This window comes from Bufo bufo, chromosome 2 (genome assembly GCF_905171765.1).
Source record: "Bufo bufo chromosome 2, aBufBuf1.1, whole genome shotgun sequence".
Lineage (NCBI taxonomy): Eukaryota > Metazoa > Chordata > Amphibia > Anura > Bufonidae > Bufo > Bufo bufo.
The window spans coordinates 143204821-143226347 of record NC_053390.1 but is presented as its reverse complement, the minus strand read 5'-3'; the positions used below and the strand labels follow the sequence as shown (position 1 = coordinate 143226347).

General features: G+C 46.0%; 1 protein-coding gene across 1 annotated transcript in view; it reads right to left on the bottom strand.

Annotated features, from left to right (window-relative positions):
- The window catches only part of ARSK (arylsulfatase family member K), a 181693-nt gene that overhangs the window by 123280 nt on the left and 36886 nt on the right, over window positions 1–21527 (bottom strand). Inside the window, exon 4 of the mRNA XM_040421555.1 lies at window positions 2378–2660. Coding sequence (XP_040277489.1) covers window positions 2378–2660 — 283 coding nt within the window. The remainder of the gene's footprint in view (window positions 1–2377; window positions 2661–21527) is intronic.

The following is a 21527-nucleotide window of genomic DNA, read 5'->3' as shown; positions in this document are numbered from 1 at the left end:
TGTTTGTCTGTTTTTTTTTACTAGAAACATTGCTGAGATGTTGTTTTAGGCTGCGAGGAGGAACCTCCAAACAGGAAGCCCTTTCCCCCAGACCCCTTAGATCTAAGGTTCTGGTTTTTATCGTTAAATTGTCCTCTACCTTGAAATCTAGATAATGAACGAAAGGGGCGTCTGGCTCTGGAATTGGGAGTTGAGGAGGAACCAGGAAATAAACCTGGAAACCTCTTTTACTTATACGCAGCCTTTTCTAGGAGGGAATCTAACTCTGGCCCAAACAAAAACTGACCTTGGCAAGGAATGCTGCACAACCTTTGTTAGGGGATAAATCCCCACCTTTGCAATTCTTTAGCCAAAGGGCTTGGCGGGCAGAATTGGATAGGGAGGAAGCCCGCGCAACCAGCTTGACCGAATCTACAGAGGCATCTGCAATGAAATCAGCAGCTTTCTGTAGCGTAGGTAAAGAGGCTAAAATCTGCTCTCTTGGACACTTCTCTCTAATTTGACATTCCAACCGCTCCAGCCAGATGCCCATGGATCTGGCTGTAACCGTGGCAGCAATATTTGGTCTAAAGGAGGAGGCCGCAGTCTCCCAGGTGCTTTTTAAACAGGAATTAACCTTCTTATCCAATGGGTTCCTCAGGAACCCCATATCCTCAAAGGGAAGAGAAGACCTTTTTGAGATCTTGGATATGGCGACATCAATTTTTGGGGCTTTATCCCAAGAAGAAGAAGGCTCTCCTTCAAAGGGCTACTTTCTTTTAAATCCTTTAGTAATGAAGGCTTTCTTGTCTGGTTTCTTCCATTCTCTATCAATGAGAGCTAACACACTTTTATGCAACGGAAAACACCTATGTCCTTTCTCTTGAAGGCCCTCAAACACAGAGTCAACCACTAATTTATTATCTTTAACATCTTGTGGAACGAATGGCTTTCAATAACTTGTCAGTGTCTTCAACTGGGAACAATGGTCTACCCTCCATTTCATCTTCTGAGGAAGAGGAATTTTCAGAGTCGTATGTTCCTAAAACCTCTTCACTATCAGCTGAAGAATCCACTTCTGACCCCTAGTCTTCTACTGATCTCTTTTGCCGCTTACACGACTTTAGAGAAACCTTCACTTCTGATCTGATAAGTGATTTGATATCCTTCAGAAACCCAGGCGATTCTTCTGCCACTGTCTTCTCTATACACTGCTGGAATAGCTTCTTAGTATATGAGGAAGATAGGGGGCAAGTACACAATGCACATTCTTTATTCTTTCTCTTAGCCAAAACGTTCTAAGGCTTGTCTAGAGAAAGAAATATCAAATTTTAGTCACATATCAAATATTGGGCACTTACCCACTCCAAATCAACCCAGTACTGGCACCGGGATCTGCCGGATCAGGTCTCTTTTGCTCCTTCAATGCTTCAGGGCCGAATCACTTGTCTGGCAGGAAAAAATGAGTGCAGTCACAAAAGTATAACCCTGACGTGGAGGAAACAACTCCTCACCTAAAGGATTACTGATGTGAGAGAGGAATATTGGAGACAGATATCCGTATACATACATGCCAAGAGAAGGCAGCAGGGGTACTCAGCTAATCTAATGCCGCTGGAATGCAGTTATAGAACACGCCAGCATCTCCCCGCCATTTCATCTCCTTTTAACTACTCCTGCCCCTTCCCCGTGCGTGTGGAACACAAATCCAGCCTCTTTACCTGGAAGTGCGTCACGTGGAATGCACGCCTAACCGGAAGTGACGTCCACTTCTCACAATGTCTCCTCCTCCAGACAGCATGCATGGGAAACAGCGCTCGGACAACCCGAATTCACACTGGGTTCTGGCGACATGTGGAGGAATACACCACCCCCATAGGGCTGTTTCCATTTTATTGTGCTTCAGCGTGGCCTCACTCCCATTGAGGAGCGCACACACACCTGCCGCAAGAGTCTGGTGGAAGCCCCGGACCACCAACGGCTCCTAGGGTCCTGCTAGCCCAACATATGGGCGATAGACCCCAGCAGGTATGTGCCACATAGCCCTCCAGAGCATCTCTGGGACTTCCATGCTATGGGTAAGAACCTGAAAGAAAAACTGCAGGTCTCCCACTATAGGGACAGGAAACCACCGAGGTGGGAGAGAGGCTCCACCTTTTTATTCTGCAGGTTTCCTGTCCCTGGGGGTGGACCCTCTCTCTGTGTTGCTGTCATGGGGGAAGGCAAAATGTCCAATTTACAAGAGGAAGGGCATAACCTAAAAAGATGCTACAGGATTGTTATTATATGATGAATACAAATATTTCATAAAACAGACAAGTCAAAAAAGACATGTCCTCTTCAATCACATGAAATCTGGTTTGCATGTGCATCTCAATAGACTGATGAAAAAACTTACTTTCTGAAGCCAGTAAGGAGAAGTTAAAAATGTTGATGCGCCAAAATTCTCTCCCATGTTTACGGAAGGATATGGGTGTGGCAGGTTTAAGCCCAAATATAAAATGAATGGTTGTGAGGAGCTCACTGCCTGTTTTCTTAACCAGCCGGCAGCTAGATCCACATTTTTCCAGTCCTCCTCCATAATACGAGTTTGAGTCTTGTTGGCAACAAGTGATGCCACAGGTCTGCCTTCTTGTCTGAGGAGAAACTGCACATCTCTGGTCCAGGCTTCAACGCGATTACTAAAAGTAGACAAAAAGTAATATTCCAGTCAAATAATAACTGAACTGTTTAACTGGAAATGGGGTTGGCATGAGGTAAAAAGACAAACAATCTTTACTCATCTTACCGATCCCACGCTGTTGCTGTTCATCCACTGTTCTGGTCCTCACTCTTCCTCACTTCCGGGTCTTGGGCTTGACATGTCAGAATTGGTTTGGTATGGCTGCAGTGCTGACCCACTTCAGTGATCGGCTGTGCGGAGAATCCAGTTGAACAGCAGCAGTGGGAGATCAATAAGGGTAGTAAAAATGTATGATTTTACCCCAGTCTAAATCCATGTTCATTAAAAAGGAATCTCCAAGAGTTATTCAATATGGCTGCAAGCAACCTGTCCTAGAGGATGAGCAGTACTGTTTACATCCACTTGCAGAGTTGCACTCTGCTGCCCATAAACAATTCTTCTGGAGGAGTTGGAGGTGACTGCTTTGGGTAATAAGCGGGCAGTTATCGGGAAGGAACACTTCCTTCTTGACAACTGCCTGCCCCATTGGGCCACGTAAGCCCGCCTTACAGTAAAAAAAAAAAAAGTAAAAAAAACCACACGAGAACATGCTATTGCCCTCAAAAACGCACTTCAAGGTTGAAAAAACACCACTACAAAGAAGAAGAAGAAAAACAGAGAAGCTGAGCAGACCAAGTTTTGTGGGAAAATAATCAGTATAACTTGTATTTTATTCATTTATAGTCCTGCTCATTCTGGGCTTTGTAGTCTAGGAGACGTCCTATCAGTGATTGACAGATATCCCTGTATACACAGTCATAGAGGAAAGGCTGTCATCAGTGATAGGACCGGCTCCTTGACTTCAAAGCACAGAATGAGAAAGAATTTAGATTAATAAAATATAAGTTTTACTGAATCTTTTCCCATAAAACTATATGTTAGAGATGAGCGAATCGAAGTTGACGAAGTGGAATTGGATCCGGATTTCAGGAAAAATTTGATTTGCATTGAATCCGAATTTCCTCACGCTTCGTCGTAACGAATCACATTTTTTCCTAAAATGGCTGTTGCACGTGTTAGGACATGGAGCAAGGAATTCTGGGAACGAGGGATCACCCACAATGCCATGCATGCAGCCAATCAGCAGCCAGCCCTGTAAATGGCCTCAGCCATCTTGGATTCAGCCATTTTCCAGTGTACTTAGTGCAGGGAAAGACGTCAGCAGGCGCTAGGGACAGTGGTAGAAAAGACTTTAAAACTTTTATTTTGCTGTATAGAAGTTCAGGGAAGGGATAGGGATTAATCATTCCACAGTATTGAAGCAGAACAGGGTTCAGTAGGGGAGTTTACAGACTGGGTAATAGGAACGATCCTATTACACCTTGCTGCAATGACTGGGGATCCGAATTGCCATTATACAGCTCTGTAATTCCAGCAAACCTTTCTTGTTATTGGGGTGCAAGTGCTGTTTGATACAGCCATTAACAGGATTTATTACAAGGAAATATTCCTACGTCTTATTTGCCCTTCTGCGTTGCAGTTATATGTAGGGTTGAGCGAACCCGTACTGTAAAGTTCGGGTTCGTACCGAACTTTAGGATTTTTGGACCCCGGACCCAAACCCGAACATTTCAGTAAAAGTTCGGGTTTGGTGTTCGGCGCTTTCTTGGAGCTTTTTGAAAGGCTGCAGAGCAGCCAATCAACAAGCGGTTAACTGTCTAACCTTAGAAGCTATCACAGCCATGCCTACTAATGGCATGGCTGTGATTGGCCAGTGTAGCATGTGACCCAGCCTCTATATAAGCTGGAGTCAAGTAGCGCTGCACGTCACTCTGCTGTGCTTAGTGTAGGGAGAGGATGCTGCTGGTGATTTCAGGGAGAAAATAGGAGAGAGTCTTTGCTCAAAATCTGAATCTAACTCAGCGATCTACATACATTGTGTTTTGTGGGTGCAGGGCACAATTTATTTTTTCCCGCCCTGAGCCCACTGACCGAAAAAAAATAACTTTAATAAGTCAGTTAGGTGGGCGGCCGCGGCGGCCATTTTATGCAAGCTCAGTGCACCAGCACTGCATCTGAACTTTTGGGACATTGAAAATCCCAATTTTTTGGGCAATATACAACATCTGGATTAGTCAGTGTGCAATTTAAGCTAGAAATACAGCCATCATTTTCTGGGGTTTTAAAAACACACTTTTTTTTGGCCAAAAACCACTATTTTCCTGATCTGCAAGTGTTAAATTCAAGTATAATATATACAGCTTTCATATTCTGTTACCAAAAAAACACTTTTTTGGCAATATACAGCATCTGGATTAGTCAGTGTGCAATTTAAGCTAGAAATACACCCATCATTTTCTGGCGTTTTAACCACCTCCGGACCGCCTAACGCAGGATCGCGTTCCGGAGGTGGCAGCGCTGCGCACAGTCACGCATATACGCGTCATCTCGCGAGACGCGAGACTTCCTGTGAACGCGCGCACACAGGCGCGCGCGCTCACAGGAACGGAAGGTAAGAGAGTTGATCTCCAGCCTGCCAGCGGCGATCGTTCGCTGGCAGGCTGGAGATGTGTTTTTTTTAACCCCTAACAGGTATATTAGACGCTGTTTTGATAACAGCGTCTAATATACCTGCTACCTGGTCCTCTGGTGGTCCCCTTTGTTTGGATCGACCACCAGAGGACACAGGTAGCTCAGTAAAGTAGCACCAAGCACCACTACACTACACTACACCCCCCCCCCGTCACTTATTAACCCCTTATTAGCCCCTGATCACCCCTAATCACCCCTGATCACCCCATATAAACTCCCTGATCACCCCCCTGTCATTGATTACCCCCCTGTCATTGATCAACCCCCTGTAAAGCTCCATTCAGACGTCTGCATGATTTTTACGGATCCACTGATAGATGGATCGGATCCGCAAAACGCATCCGGACGTCTGAATGAAGCCTTACAGGGGCGTGATCAATGACTGTGGTGATCACCCCATATAGACTCCCTGATCACCCCCCTGTCATTGATTACCCCCCTGTCATTGATTACCCCCCTGTAAAGCTCCATTCAGATGTCCGCATGATTTTTACGGATGCACTGATACATGGATCGGATCCGCAAAACGCATCCGGTCGTCTGAATGAAGCCTTACAGGGGCATGATCAATGACTGTGGTGATCACCCCCCTGTCATTGATTACCCCCCTGTAAAGCTCCATTCAGATGTCCGCATGATTTTTACGGATGCACTGATAGATGGATCGGATCCGCAAAACGCATCCGGACGTCTGAATGAAGCCTTACAGGGGCATGATCAATGACTGTGGTGATCACCCCATATAGACTCCCTGATCACCCCCCTGTCATTGATTACCCCCCTGTCATTGATTACCCCCCTGTAAAGCTCCATTCAGATGTCCGCATGATTTTTACGGATGCACTGATAGATGGATCGGATCCGCAAAACGCATCCGGACGTCTGAATGAAGCCTTACAGGGGCATGATCAATGACTGTGGTGATCACCCCATATAGACTCCCTGATCACCCCCCTGTAAAGCTCCATTCAGATGTCCGCATGATTTTTACGGATGCACTGATACATGGATCGGATCCGCAAAACGCATCCGGTCGTCTGAATGAAGCCTTACAGGGGCATGATCAATGACTGTGGTGATCACCCCCCTGTCATTGATCACCCCCCTGTAAAGCTCCATTCAGATGTCCGCATGATTTTTACGGATGCACTGATAGATGGATCGGATCCGCAAAACGCATCCGGACGTCTGAATGAAGCCTTACAGGGGCATGATCAATGACTGTGGTGATCACCCCATATAGACTCCCTGATCACCCCCCTGTCATTGATCACCCCCCTGTCATTGATTACCCCCCTGTAAAGCTCCATTCAGATGTCCGCATGATTTTTACGGATGCACTGATAGATGGATCGGATCCGCAAAACGCATCCGGACGTCTGAATGAAGCCTTACAGGGGCGTGATCAATGACTGTGGTGATCACCCCATATAGACTCCCTGATTACCCCCCTGTCATTGATTACCCCCCTGTAAAGCTCCATTCAGATGTCCGCATGATTTTTACGGATGCACTGATAGATGGATCGGATCCGCAAAACGCATCCGGACGTCTGAATGAAGCCTTACACGGGCGTGATCAATGACTGTGGTTATCACCCCATATAGACTCCCTGATCACCCCCCTGTCATTGATCACCCCCCTGTCATTGATCACCCCCCTGTCATTGATCACCCCCCCTGTCATTGATCACCCCCCCTGTCATTGATCACCCCCCCTGTCATTGATCACCCCTCTGTAAGGCTCCATTCAGATATTTTTTTGGCCCAAGTTAGCGGAATTTTTTTTTTTTTTTTCTTACAAAGTCTCATATTCCACTAACTTGTGTCAAAAAATAAAATCTCACATGAACTCACCATACCCCTCACGGAATCCAAATGCGTAAAATTTTTTAGACATTTATATTCCAGACTTCTTCTCACGCTTTAGGGCCCCTAGAATGCCAGGGCAGTATAAATACCCCACATGTGACCCCATTTCGGAAAGAAGACACCCCCAGGTATTCCGTGAGGGGCATATTGAGTCCATGAAAGATTGAAATTTTTGTCCCAAGTTAGCGGAACGGGAGACTTTGTGAGAAAAAAATAAAAAATATAAATTTCCGCTAACTTGTGCCAAAAAAAAAAAATTTCTATGAACTCGCCATGCCCCTCATTGAATACCTTGGGGTGTCTTCTTTCCAAAATGGGGTCACATGTGGGGTATTTATACTGCCCTGGCATTCTAGGGGCCCCAAAGCGTGAGAAGAAGTCTGGTATCCAAATGTCTAAAAATGCCCTCCTAAAAGGAATTTGGGCACCTTTGCGCATCTAGGCTGCAAAAAAGTGTCACACATCTGGTATCGCCGTACTCAGGAGAGGTTGGGGAATGTGTTTTGGGGTGTCATTTTACATATACCCATGCTGGGTGAGAGAAATATCTTGGTCAAATGCCAACTTTGTATAAAAAAATGGGAAAAGTTGTCTTTTGCCAAGATATTTCTCTCACCCAGCATGGGTATATGTAAAATGACACCCCAAAACACATTCCCCAACTTCTCCTGAATACGGCGATACCACATGTGTGACACTTTTTTGCAGCCTAGGTGGGCAAAGGGGCCCATATTCCAAAGAGCACCTTTAGGATTTCACAGGTCATTTACCTACTTACCACACATTAGGGCCCCTGGAAAATGCCAGGGCAGTATAACTACCCCACAAGTGACCCCATTTTGGAAAGAAGACACCCCAAGGTATTCCGTGAGGGGCATGGCGAGTTCCTAGAATTTTTTATTTTTTGTCACAAGTTAGTGGAAAATGCTTTTTTTTTTTTTTTTTTTTTTTTTCATACAAAGTCTCATATTCCACTAACTTGTGACAAAAAATAAAAACTTCCATGAACTCACTATGCCCATCAGCGAATACCTTGGGGTCTCTTCTTTCCAAAATGGGGTCACTTGTGGGGTAGTTATACTGCCCTGGCATTCTAGGGGCCCAAATGTGTGGTAAGGAGTTTGAAATCAAATTCTGTAAAAAATGACCTGTGAAATCCGAAAGGTGCTCTTTTGAATATGGGCCCCTTTGCCCACCTCGGCTGCAAAAAAGTGTCACACATCTGGTATCTCCGTAATCGGGAGAAGTTGGGGAATGTGTTTTGGGGTGTCATTTTACATATACCCATGCTGGGTGAGAGAAATATCTTGGCAAAAGACAACTTTTCCCATTTTTTTATACAAAGTTGGCATTTGACCAAGATATTTATCTCACCCAGCATGGGTATATGTAAAAAGACACCCCAAAACACATTCCTCAACTTCTCCTGAATACAGAGATACCAGATGTGTGACACTTTTTTGCAGCCTAGGTGGGCAAAGGGGCCCACATTCCAAAGAGCACCTTTCGGATTTCACAGGTCATTTACCTACTTACCACACATTTGGGCCCCTAGAATGCCAGGGCAGTATAACTACCCCACAAGTGACCCCATTTTGGAAAGAAGAGACCCCAAGGTATTCGCTGATGGGCATAGTGAGTTCATGGAAGTTTTTATTTTTTGTCACAAGTTTGTGGAATATGAGACTTTGTTTGAAAAAAAAAATAAAAATAAAAAAAAAATCATCATTTTCCACTAACTTGTGACAAAAAATAAAAAATTCTAGGAACTCGCCATGCCCCTCACGGAATACCTTGGGGTGTCTTCTTTCCAAAATGGGGTCACTTGTGGGGTAGTTATACTGCCCTGGTATTCTAGGGGCCCAAATGTGTGGTAAGGAGTTTGAAATCAAATTCAGGAAAAAATGAGGAGTGAAATCCGAAAGGTGCTCTTTGGAATATGGGCCCCTTTGCCCACCTAGGCTGCAAAAAAGTGTCACACATCTGGTATCCCCGTACTCAGGAGAAGTTGAGGAATGTGTTTTGGGGTGTCTTTTTACATATACCCATGCTGGGTGAGATAAATATCTTGGTCAAATGACAACTTTGTATAAAAAAATGGGAAAAGTTGTCTTTTGCCAAGATATTTCTCTCACCCAGCATGGGTATATATAAAATGACACCCCAAAACACATTCCCCACCTTCTCCTGAGTACGGAGATACCAGATGTGTGACACTTTTTTGCAGCCTAGGTGGGCAAAGGGGCCCATATTCCAAAGAGCACCTTTCGGATTTCACAGGTCATTTTTTACAGAATTTGATTTCAAACTCCTTACCACACATTTGGGCCCCTAGAATGCCAGGGCAGTATAACTACCCCACAAGTGACCCCATTTTGGAAAGAAGAGACCCCAAGGTATTCGCTGATGGGCATAGTGAGTTCATAGAACTTTTTATTTTTTGTCACAAGTTAGTGGAATATGAGACTTTGTAAGAAAAAAAAAAAAAAGAAAAAAAATCATCATTTTCCGCTAACTTGTGACAAAAAATAAAAAGTTCTATGAACTCACTATGCCCATCAGCGAATACCTTAGGGTGTGTACTTTCAGAAATGGGGTCATTTGTGGGGTGTTTGTACTGTCTGGGCATTGTAGAACCTCAGGAAACATGACAGGTGCTCAGAAAGTCAGAGCTGCTTCAAAAAGCGGAAATTCACATTTTTGTACCATAGTTTGTAAACGCTATAACTTTTACCCAAACCATTTTTTTTTTACCCAAACATTTTTTTTTTATCAAAGACATGTAGAACTATAAATTTAGAGCAAAATTTCTATATGGATGTCGTTTTTTTTTGCAAAATTTTACAACTGAAAGTGAAAAATGTCATTTTTTTGCAAAAAAATCGTTAAATTTCGATTAATAACAAAAAAAGTAAAAATGTCAGCAGCAATGAAATACCACCAAATGAAAGCTCTATTAGTGAGAAGAAAAGGAGGTAAAATTCATTTGGGTGGTAAGTTGCATGACCGAGCAATAAACGGTGAAAGTAGTGTAGGTCAGAAGTGTAAAAAGTGGCCTGGACTTTCAGGGTGTTTAAGCACTGGGGGCTGAGGTGGTTAAAAACACACTTTTTTGCCCAAAAACACTATTTTCAGGCCTTGCAGCATCAGCACGTGTGAAATTACAGGCTTATATACTGCTGTAAAATTCAGTTATTAAACAAACACTCGTTTGGGCAAAAAAAAAATTAGTTGGCAGCCTTTGATGCAGATGTCATTGTGAGATACACCCTTTATACATTTGGGTTAGATTCAGATATTTGAAATACTGCCATTTGGTGCACAAATCTTTAATTCAGGCCTACTGTGGGTCAGGCCGTGTGAGATACACCCTGTATATACAGGGCTTATATTCTTAGATTAATAAAACACCCTTTTTGGGGCAAAATACACAATATTTCAGGCCTTGCAGCATAAGCACGTTTGAAATTCCTGGGTTATATACTGCTGCCATATTGAGTTATTAAACAAACACCCTTTGGGCAAAAAAAGTTTATTTGGCAGCCTTTGCTGCATATGTCATTGTGAGATACACTCTTAATCCATTTGGGTTATATTCAGATATTTGAAATACCGCCATTTGGTGCACAAATCTTTAATTCAGGCCTACTGTGGGGTCAGGCCGTGTGAGATACACCCTGTATATACAGGGCTTATATTCTTTCATTAATAAAACCCCCTTTTTAGGGCAAAATACACAATATTTCAGGCCTTGCAGATTCTTAGGGACATATTGATCCCTTTAACATCAGTAACCCACATACTTGTACCAGTGTTACCTATACCTTTCCCCTTGTAATCCGACCTGTGATAAAGAAGAAAAAAAATCTTTATTTTTTGTTTTTTTTCTGTGAATTGACACGGTATTAGTCTGTGTAAACAAGTTTCACCAGGGCAACTTTAGCCTACTACTAGGGATGAGCGAACCCGAACTGTATAGTTCGGGTTCGTACCGAATTTTGGGGTGTCCGTGACACGGACCCGAACCCGAACATTTTCGTATAAGTCTGGGTTCGGTGTTCGGCGCTTTCTTGGCGCTTTTTGAAAGGCTGCAAAGCAGCCAATACACAAGCGTCATACTACTTGCCCCAAGAGGCCATCACAGCCATGCCTACTATTGGCATGGCTGTGATTGGCCAGTGCAGCATGTGACCCAGCCTCTATTTAAGCTGGAGTCACGTAGCGCCGCACGTCACTCTGCTCTGATCAGTGTAGGGATAGGATGCAGCTGCTGCTGTTAGGGCGAGATTAGGCAGGGATTTATTTACTGAAGTGATCGATATACAGCTATGTATCATACAACCTCTGCTATTCAATTGCTCACTGTTTTAAGGCTGCCCAGAGCGTTTTTCAGTCACTTTTTTCTGGGGTGATCGGCGGCCATTTTGTGTCTTGTGGTGCGCCAGCACAAGCTGCCACCAAGTCCATTTTTAACCTTCAATAGTGGCTTGGGTTGGCTGTGCTTGCTATTTTATTGAGGGGTAAAATACAATTGCCAAAATAACAGTACCCTAAATCTGGTGTTTCAGCTGTGGCTAGCCAATTGTAATACTGTCTGCTGTCTGCCAAAGCACAGTGTTTGTTCTGGGTTGAATACAATTCCCAACTTAGCAATTCCCTAAATTAATGGTTTCTGCTCTATCAGGCCAAGGTTAAATCTATCCATAAAAGGGTATATTAGATTGAAGGTGCGGATAGGGTCATCCTCAATAACTTCACACGCTACCGTGCATTTCCAAGTCTAATTCTGTCCGTAAAAGGGATACCTGTCATCCAGCGCCTAAATACTAGGCCTACAATTTATATTCAGCTAAATCTGTCGTTACTGCTGTGCCTGTATTAGTGTAATACGGTACCTAAATAGATAGCCAGATAGTGTTAGGTGCCTGTAAAAAAAGGCCTGAATTTGAATTCAATACATTGGGCCAAATAATTTTTTTCTTATTGTGGTGAACGGTAACAATGAGGAAAACATCTAGTAAGGGACGCGGACGCGGACGCGGACATGGTCGTGGTGGTGTTAGTGGACCCTCTGGTGCTGGGAGAGGACGTGGCCGTTCTGCCACAGCCACACGTCCTAGTGAACCAACTACCTCAGGTCCTAGTAGCAGCCAGAATTTACAGCGATATTTGGTGGGGCCCAATGCCGTTCTAAGGATGGTAAGGCCTGAGCAGGTACAGGCATTAGTCAATTGGGTGGCCGACAGTGGATCCAGCACGTTCACATTATCTCCCACCCAGTCTTCTGCAGAAAGCGCACAGATGGCGCATGAAAACCAAGCCCATCAGTCTGTCACATCACCCCCATGCATATCAGGGAAACTGTCTGAGCCTCAAGTTATGCAGCAGTCTCTTATGCTGTTTGAAGACTCTGCTGGCAGGGTTTCCCAAGGGCATCCACCTAGCCCTTCCCCAGCGGTGGAAGACATAGAATGCACTGACGCACGACCACTTATGTTTCCTGATGATGAGGACATGGGAATACCACCTCAGCACGTCTCTGATGATGACGAAACACAGGTGCCAACTGCTGCGTCTTTCTGCAGTGTGCAGACTGAACTGGAGGTCAGGGAGGAAGACTGGGTGGAAGACGATGCAGGGGACGATGAGGTCCTAGACCCCACATGGAATGAAGGTCATGCCACTGACTTTCAGAATTCGGAGGAAGAGGCAGTGGTGAGACCAAGCCAACAGCGTAGCAAAAGAGGGAGCAGTGGGCAAAAGCAAGAGAGTCAAGAGAGTCCGTCTGCTACTGGCCACCGCGATCTGGGACCGAGCACCCCAAAGGCAGCTTCAAGGAGTTCCCTGGCGTGGCAGTTCTTCAAACAATGTGCTGACGACAAGACCCGAGTGGTTTGCACGCTGTGCCATCAGAGCCTGAAGCGAGGCATTAACGTTCTGAACCTTAGCACAACCTGCATGACCAGGCACCTGCATGCAAAGCATGAACTGCAGTGGAGTAAACACCTTAAAAACAAGGAACTCACTCAGGCTCCCCCTGCTGCCTCTTCTGCTGCTGCCGCCGCCTCGGCCTCTTCCTCCGCCTCTGGAGGAACGTTAGCACCTGCCGCCCAGCAAACAGAGGATGTACCACCAACACCACCACCTTCGTCACCAAGCATCTCAACCATGTCACACGGCAGCGTTCAGCTCTCCATCTCACAAACATTTGAGAGAAAGCCTAAATTCCCACCTAGCCACCCTCGATCCCTGGCCCTGAATGCCAGCATTTCTAAACTACTGGCCTATGAAACGCTGTCATTCAGGCTGGTGGACACAGACAGCTTCAAACAGCTCATGTCGCTTGCTGTCCCACATTATGTTGTTCCCAGCCGCCACTACTTCTCCAAGAGAGCTGTGCCTTCCCTGGACAACCAAGTATCCGATAAAATCAAGTGTGCACTGCGCAACGCCATCTGTGGCAAGGTCCACCTAACCACAGATACGTGGACCAGTAAGCACGGCCAGGGACGCTATATCTCCCTAACTGCACACTGGGTAAATGTAGTGGCGGCTGGGCCCCAGGCGAAGAGCTGTTTGGCGCACGTCCTTCCGCCGCCAAGGATCGCAGGGCAACATTCTTTGCCTCCTGTTGCCTCCTCCTCCTACTCGGCTTCCTCCTCCTCTTCTTCCACCTGCTTATCCAGTCAGCCACACACCTTCACCACCAACTTCAGCACAGCCCGGGGTAAACGTCAGCAGGCCATTCTGAAACTCATATGTTTGGGGGACAGGCCCCACACCGCACAGGAGTTGTGGCGGGGTATAGAACAACAGACCGACGAGTGGTTGCTGCCGGTGAGCCCCAAGCCCGGCCTGGTGGTGTGTGATAATGGGCGAAATCTCGTTGCAGCTCTGGGACTAGCCGGTTTGACGCACATCCCTTGCCTGGCGCATGTGCTGAATTTGGTGGTGCAGAAGTTCATTCACAACTACCCCGACATGTCAGAGCTGCTGCATAAAGTGCGGGCCATCTGTGCGCGCTTCCGGCGTTCACATCCTGCCGCTGCTCGCCTGTCTGCGCTACAGCATAACTTCAGCCTTCCCGCTCACCTCCTCATATGCGACGTGCCCACCAGGTGGAACTCCACCTTGCACATGCTGGACAGACTGTGCGAGCAGCAGCAGGCCATAGTGGAGTTTCAGCTGCAGCACGCACGGGTCAGTCACACTGCGGAACAGCACCACTTCACCACCAATGACTGGGCCTCCATGCGAGACCTGTGTGCCTTGTAGCGCAGTTTCGAGTACTCCACCAACATGGCCAGTGCCGATAACGCTGTTCTCAGCGTTACTATCCCACTTCTATGCCTCCTTGAAAAAACGCTCCTGGCGATGATGGAAGAGGATGTGGCACAGGAGGAGGAGGAAGAGGGATCATTTCGTAGGGTTTCTGGCCAGTCATTCCCAAGTGGCTCTGAGGGTGGGTTCCTGCACCCACAAACCCAAGGTACACAATTGTCCATCCAGGGCACAGTTCTGGAGGATGACGAGGTGGAGAATGAGGAGGAACCATGTTCACAGCAGGGTGGCACCCAGACCAGCTCATGGCCATCACTGGTGCGTGGCTGGGGGGATACAGAGGACACAGACGATACACCTCCCTTCAGAGGACAGCTTTTTGTTGTCTCTGGGCAGCCTGGCACACATGAGCGATTACATGCTGCAGTGTCTCCGCAACGACCGCCGAGTTGCCCATATTCTAACTTGTGCTGATTACTGGGTGCTGGATCCCCGTTACAAGGACAACGTACCATCCTTAATTCCCTCACTGGAGTGTGATCGTAAGATGCGCGAGTACAAGCGCACGCTGGTAGACGCGCTGCTGGTGGCATTCCCACCTGACAGCGGGGGCACAGTGGAAGCACAAGGCGAAGGCAGAGGATGAGGAAGAGGTCACCAATGCAGCTGGGGCACCGCCAGCACCTCAGAAGGCAGGGTTAGCATGTCCGAAATGTGGAAAAGCTTTGTCAGCATGCCAGAACAACCAGCACCACCAGCTGATATGGAACGTCTTAGCAGGAGGCAGTATTTAACCAACATGGTGGAGCAGTATGTGTGCACACGCCTACACGTACTGAATGACGGGTCTGCCCCCTTCAACTTCTGGGTCTCCAAATTGGGCACATGGCCTGAGCTTGCCCTTTACGCCTTGGAGGTGCTGGCCTGCCCTGCAGCCAGTGTATTATCTGAATGTGTGTTTAGCATGGCAGGGGGCGTCATCACAGACAAGCGCAGCCACCTGTCCACAGCCAACGTGGACAAGCTCACGTTCATTAAAATGAACCAGGCATGGATCCGTCAGGACTTGTCCGTACCTTGTGCAGAATAGACATGTATACCGGCACTAACCAGCAATTGTTATACTGCAGCGCAATTGCTCATTCTTGTATTTTGGATAGTTCACAACACTCTTTTACAGTGTACCCTAAAAATAAAATTAAAACCAAAAACCTGTGTTGGCTACCTCCTCCTCCTCCACCGCCGCTTCCACCTACACCGATACGTCCACCGTCTCCTCAAACTCTTACTCCATATGGAACGTACTATTTGTACGTATTTTATTTTATATCATTTCACTACTTTGTCATTTACATTTTCTGGTGAAATTCACCAATTTTTGGGTGTATAGTACCACTGCTATACCTAGTAGATCGGAAAAAAAAATAAAAAAAATTGTCAGTTACATTTTCGGGTGAAATTCAACAATTTTTGGGTGTGATGTAACACTGCTAAAACTTGTAGGCCGGTTAAAAAAAAATGAAAATTGTCAGTTACATTTTCAGTTGAAATTCAACAATTTTTGGTTGTGAAGTACCACTGCTATACCTAGTAGACCGGTAAAAAAAATAAAAATAAATTGTCAATTACATTTTCTGGTGAAATTCACCGATTTTTGGGTGTATAGTACCACTGCTATACCTAGTAGGGCAGTTAAAAAAAACTAAAAAACATTTGTCAGTTACATTTTAGGGTCAAATTCACAATTTTTTGGGTGTAATATACCCCTCCTCTACCTAGTTGACAGCTTAATAAATTTCAATAATTTTTTATTTTACATTTTCGGGTGACAATAAACAATTTTTTTCTGTCATAGACCCCTTCTCTACCAAGTAGACAGGTTAATACATTTCTGTAATTTTTCTGTTACATTCTTGGGTTGACATTATACAATTTTAGATGTGAATAAACCCCTGCTCTGCATAGGTGACAGGGAATAAAATTTCCGAAATGCTTCTTTAATTGATGCGCGCCACCTCCTTTGATTCAATGCTTAAACTTAAAAAAGTTGTACCACATTTGCACTTCAATAATTTGTCCCACATTTCCACTATACTCTTTTGGCCAACATTTTCGCCTCAATAGCTTTTCCCACATTTCCGCTTGACTCTTTTGGCCCACATTTGGGCTTCTGTAATTTGTCCCCATTTGCGCCTCAATAGCTTTTCCCACTTTTCTGCTCGATCCCAAAACATTTTTTATAAATTTACGCTCCCTCTCCGGCCTGGAAGCCTGATTCCTCGCCACCCATGATCACCATGGTAGGCGCATAAAAGAACATCGAAAGTTGATAGAGCAGATATCAAATTGGATCGTGAACATCACAGGGACGTGCGACATGGTGGGGCAGTAAGTATGCACACGCCTACACAAACTGACTGACAGGGGTCAGCCCCTGAAACTTCTGGGTCTCCAAATTAGGCACATGGCCTGAGCTTGCCCTTTTCCCCTTGGAGGTGCTGGCCTGCCCTGCAGCCAGTGTATTGTCTGAACGTGTGTTTAGCATGACTGGAGGGTTATATTTCCCAATGTTTTAGGGTGTACCCCAATTAAAAAAAAAATAAATACATTTTAAACCAAAAAGCAGTGTAGGCTACCTCCTTCTCCTCCACTTCCACCTACACCGCCACATCCACCGCCTCCTCAACCTCATACTGCATATGGACCTCGTCCTCCTAGATCAAGATTAATATTTTATATTTTTACATATTTTATGTTATTTAAAGTCATTTCCCTATCCAGATATTTGTTTGCAGAGCACTTGCCATGCTCGTAACCACATTTTGATGACATTTGCAGCCCTCTAGCCCTTTCCATGACATTTTTACAGCCATTTTAGTGCTCAAAAGTTCGGGTCCCCATTGACTTCAATGGGGTTTGGGTTCGGGGTCAAGTTCGGGTCCCGAACTCAAACTTTTTTGTGAAGTTCGGCTGAACCCGTTGTGTGGTGAAGTGCTAAAATTAAAGCCTTTTTTGGTGTGTACTAGTGGCAAAAAAAATACATATTTGCCGTTTAGCGGTGCAGTTATATGTTCTAAAGCCCTTTTTGGCGTGTATTAGTGGCACAAAAAAAGTATTTGCCGTTGTGTGGTGAAGTGAGAAATTTACAGCCCTTTTTTGGTCTGTATTAGTGGCAAAAAATATATATTTGCAGTTCAGCTGTGTAGTTATATGTTCTAAAGCCCTTTTTGCTATGTATTAGTGGCACAAAAAATCTATATTATTTACCATTGAGCGGTGCAGTTATATGTTCTAAAGCCATTTTTGGCATGTATTAGTGGTAAAAAAATATATACTATTTGCTGTTCAGCGGTGCAGTTGTATGTACTAAAGCCCTTTTTGGCGTTTATTAGTGGCACAAAAAAAGTATTTGCCGTTGTGTGGTGAAGTCAGAAAATTACAGCCCTTTTTGGCGTATATTAGTAGCAAAAAAAAAAAAATTGCCGACAAGTATTATATGCTGTGGGCTCAGCTCCACTATACAGCAAGGACAAGCTACTAGAGGACAGTCAGCAGCTATTGGCCAGCCAAGATGTTGAGGAGACATCCGCCGCTTTCTCGGGAAGGCGGGCAAGTAGTGATGAGGAGAGTGGCGTGGGAGCTGATGTTGCGAGCGGTCAGGCTCCTGAACCAGAGACTGTTGAGGAGGACATCAGTGATGTGCAGACAGTACTTGATGATGATGATGATGATGTAGCTGATTGCACTTGGGAGACAGGTGAATTAGGGGCTTCATCATCATCGGGAGAAGGGGGTGGCAGCTTGCCCGTGAGGCAGTGGCGAAGCAAGCAAGTCGCTAGTATTGGCCGGGAGTCAGCAGGGTGGCAGCAGTAGGAGGTCGGGAGCCAAACGTGCCCGGGGTAGACCTCCCGCTTCGCAGGAGCCTACCTGCCCAGAAAGTAGTGGCGCAGGGGTTCACGAAAGCAGCGGCGGTAGCAGTCAGTCAGCGCGGAGTGCTAGGAGTAAAATCACCTACTCAGCATTGTGGCAGTTTTTTGTTAAGCCGCCGGAGGAGGTGAACATGGCCATTTGTAGAATCTGTGGGCAGAAGGTGAAGCGTGGCCAGGGTGCCAATGTTGGTACCAGGGCCTTGCGTCAACAAATGCAGCGTCACCATAAATTGGCCTGGGAGAACCGTGGCTCCAACCGCTGCATCACCCAGTGGAACGCACCCGATTTCAGGCAGTCAAGGCTCCACCACCTCAGCCGAAGGGAGCTGTCTGTCCTTTCCATCATCTACTGGTCCTGATGCTCCTGCTCCTCGCCCTCCTACTCCTCGTTAGTCATTCCGCCAGCAATCGATCACCAAAGCGATTGCCAAGAGACAACAGTATGCGTGCACTCTTGCTGCAGTCCCTCCCTTTCCAAGTGGTGGACTCTGCACCTTTCAGAGAACTGAAGGCTTGTGCCTAGCCGAGGTGGAGAGTCCCAAGCCGTCATTTCTTTGTCAAAAAGGCAGTACCCGCCCAGCACATGTATGTAGAACAGAAGGTGTGCCAGTACTTGAGCCTGTCGGTGTCTGGCAAAGTGCACGGCAGCGCCGACGTGTGGAGCTGTAACTACGGTCAAGGACAATATATCTCCTTACGGCCCACTGGGTAAATGTGGTTCCTTCCCAGCCAAATCCGCCTCCACGTTTTCATGCTGTTGGTCCTGCGACCATGTCCGCCTCTGCCTCCTCATCCTCCACCTTGTCCTCAGCCTCCACTGCAGTGACAATTCACAGTGCCCCACCAGCATACCACATGTGCAGGGCACGGCGGTGTCACGCTGTTCTGCACTTAGTTTTCCAGGGGGTGAACAGAGTCACACAGGGGAGGAACTGCTCCGCGTCCTTCATCAAGAAATCGAATCCTGACTTTCTCCATGACATCTAAAAATCGGAACCATGGTGATCAATAACGAGAAGAACATGGTGTCGGCGCTGCATCAAGGAGGGCGTTTCCTGAAGTCTTTCACCCATCTGCAAGACATCCTAAAAATGGACAGGAAACTTTGCATGCACTTCAGCCACTCATACACCGCCAAGCACACCCTCCTTGAACTACAGCGGCAGAACGGAGTCCCCCATCATAGGCTAATATGTGACTTTTCCACCCGTTGGAATTCCACCCTCCATATGTTGGACCAACTGTACGTACAGAGAAAGGCCATAAACGATTTCCTGATGATACAGGCAGACAGAGGTACTCCCCTGTGTAACTTCGATGTTAGCCAGTGGCAGCTCATGCATGACACCTGCCGTTTTCTAATGCCCTGTGAGAAGACCACTTTATTTATCAGTCGCCAGGACTGGGATGAACAATGTAATTCCACTGATTCAAATCCTGGAAAAGATGCTGGTAAATATGGCTGGTCAGGGGACTGGAGACGTGACGCCTACATCTCACGTCCACATAAGCCCTGTGGGGGCTAAACTGGAGGAGTAGGACATTGGAGCAGAAGCAATATGTAGTGCAATGGGTGGTTTTTCTACACAGGTGACAGGAGAGGAGGAGAAGGAGCAGCTGGAGGAGCAAGAGGGAGATGAGGAAGAAGAGGCAGATAACCCAGACACTCCGTGGCAGTATGCAGTGGAGATGGAGGTAGGGAGTCCCTCTGAGTCACTTGCACAAATGGTCCGATGCATGCTCACTTCCTTGTGTAGTGACAGCCGAATTGTCACCATTCGGCAGAGTGATGACCACTGGCTCTCCACTATGTTAGACCCTCGCGAACGGTCCAAATTGGGGGGCTTTTTACACCCACTGAGAGGGAGGACAAACTGAACTACTATAGCGACATGTAGTCAGTTGGCCGCTACCTATCTGCGCCATCGTCCATCCTCTTGCAGGTCTGAACAGGGGGGCCCTCTGCGCTGACGTTCCACTGCCATGGCTGCTGGGGGGGATGGCAGGAGCAGTACCAGCTCCATTAGCAGCAGCCTGAGTCTAGAATTGCTGATGAGCAGCTTTCTTCACCTGCATAGTGAAGAAACTACTCACCAGCAGCTAGACATAGGGCAGAACCTAAACCAGCAGGTGGTCGAGTGCACCCTGCCAGCCGTCATTGAAGACCCACTGGACTACTAGGCAGCCAAACTGGATTTGTGGCCGCAACTGGCCGAGTTTGCCCTGGAAAAACTGTCCTGCCCTCCCAGTAGTGTGGCATCAGAGCGAGTGTTTAGTGCGGCGGGGGCCACAGTTACCCCAAGGAGAACTCGCCTGTTCACCCAAAATGTCGAGAGACTGACCTTTGTCAAGATGAATCAGGCATGGATCAGCCAGGATTTCCACCCACCAATGCCTGATGCATCAGATTAACCACCTCAGCCCCCCTAGCTTAAACACCCTTAATGACCAGGCCACTTTTTACACTTCTGACCTACCCTACTTTCACGGTTTATTGCTCGGTCATGCAACTTACCACCCAAATGAATTTTACCTCCTTTTCTTCTCACTAATAGAGCTTTCATTTGGTGGTATTTCATTGCAGCTGACATTTTTACTTTTTTTTGTTATTAATCGAAATTTAACAATTTTTTTGCAAAAAAATTACATTTTTCACTTTCAGTTGTAAAATTTTGCAAAAAAAAACGACATCCATATATAAATTTTTTCTCTAAATTTATTGTTCTACATGTCTTTGATAAAAAAAAATGTTTGGGTAAAAAAAAAAATGGTTTGGGTAAAAGTTATAGCGTTTACAAACTATGGTACAAAAATGTGAATTTCCGCTTTTTGAAGCAGCTCTGACTTTCTGAGCACCTGTCATGTTTCCTGAGGTTCTACAATAGCCAGACAGTAGAAAAACCCCACAAATGACCCCATTTCGGAAAGTAGACACCCTAAGGTATTCGCTGATGGGCATAGTGAGTTCATAGAACTTTTTATTTTTTGTCACAAGTTAGCGGAAAATGATGATTTTTTTTTTTTTTCTTACAAAGTCTCATATTCCACTAACTTGTGACAAAAAATAAAAACTTCTATGAACTCACTATGCCCATCAGTGAATACCTTGGGGTGTCTTCTTTCCAAAATGGGGTCACTTGTGGGGTAGTTATACTGCCCTGGCATTCTAGGGGCCCTAATGTGTTGTAAGTAGGTAAATGACCTGTGAAATCC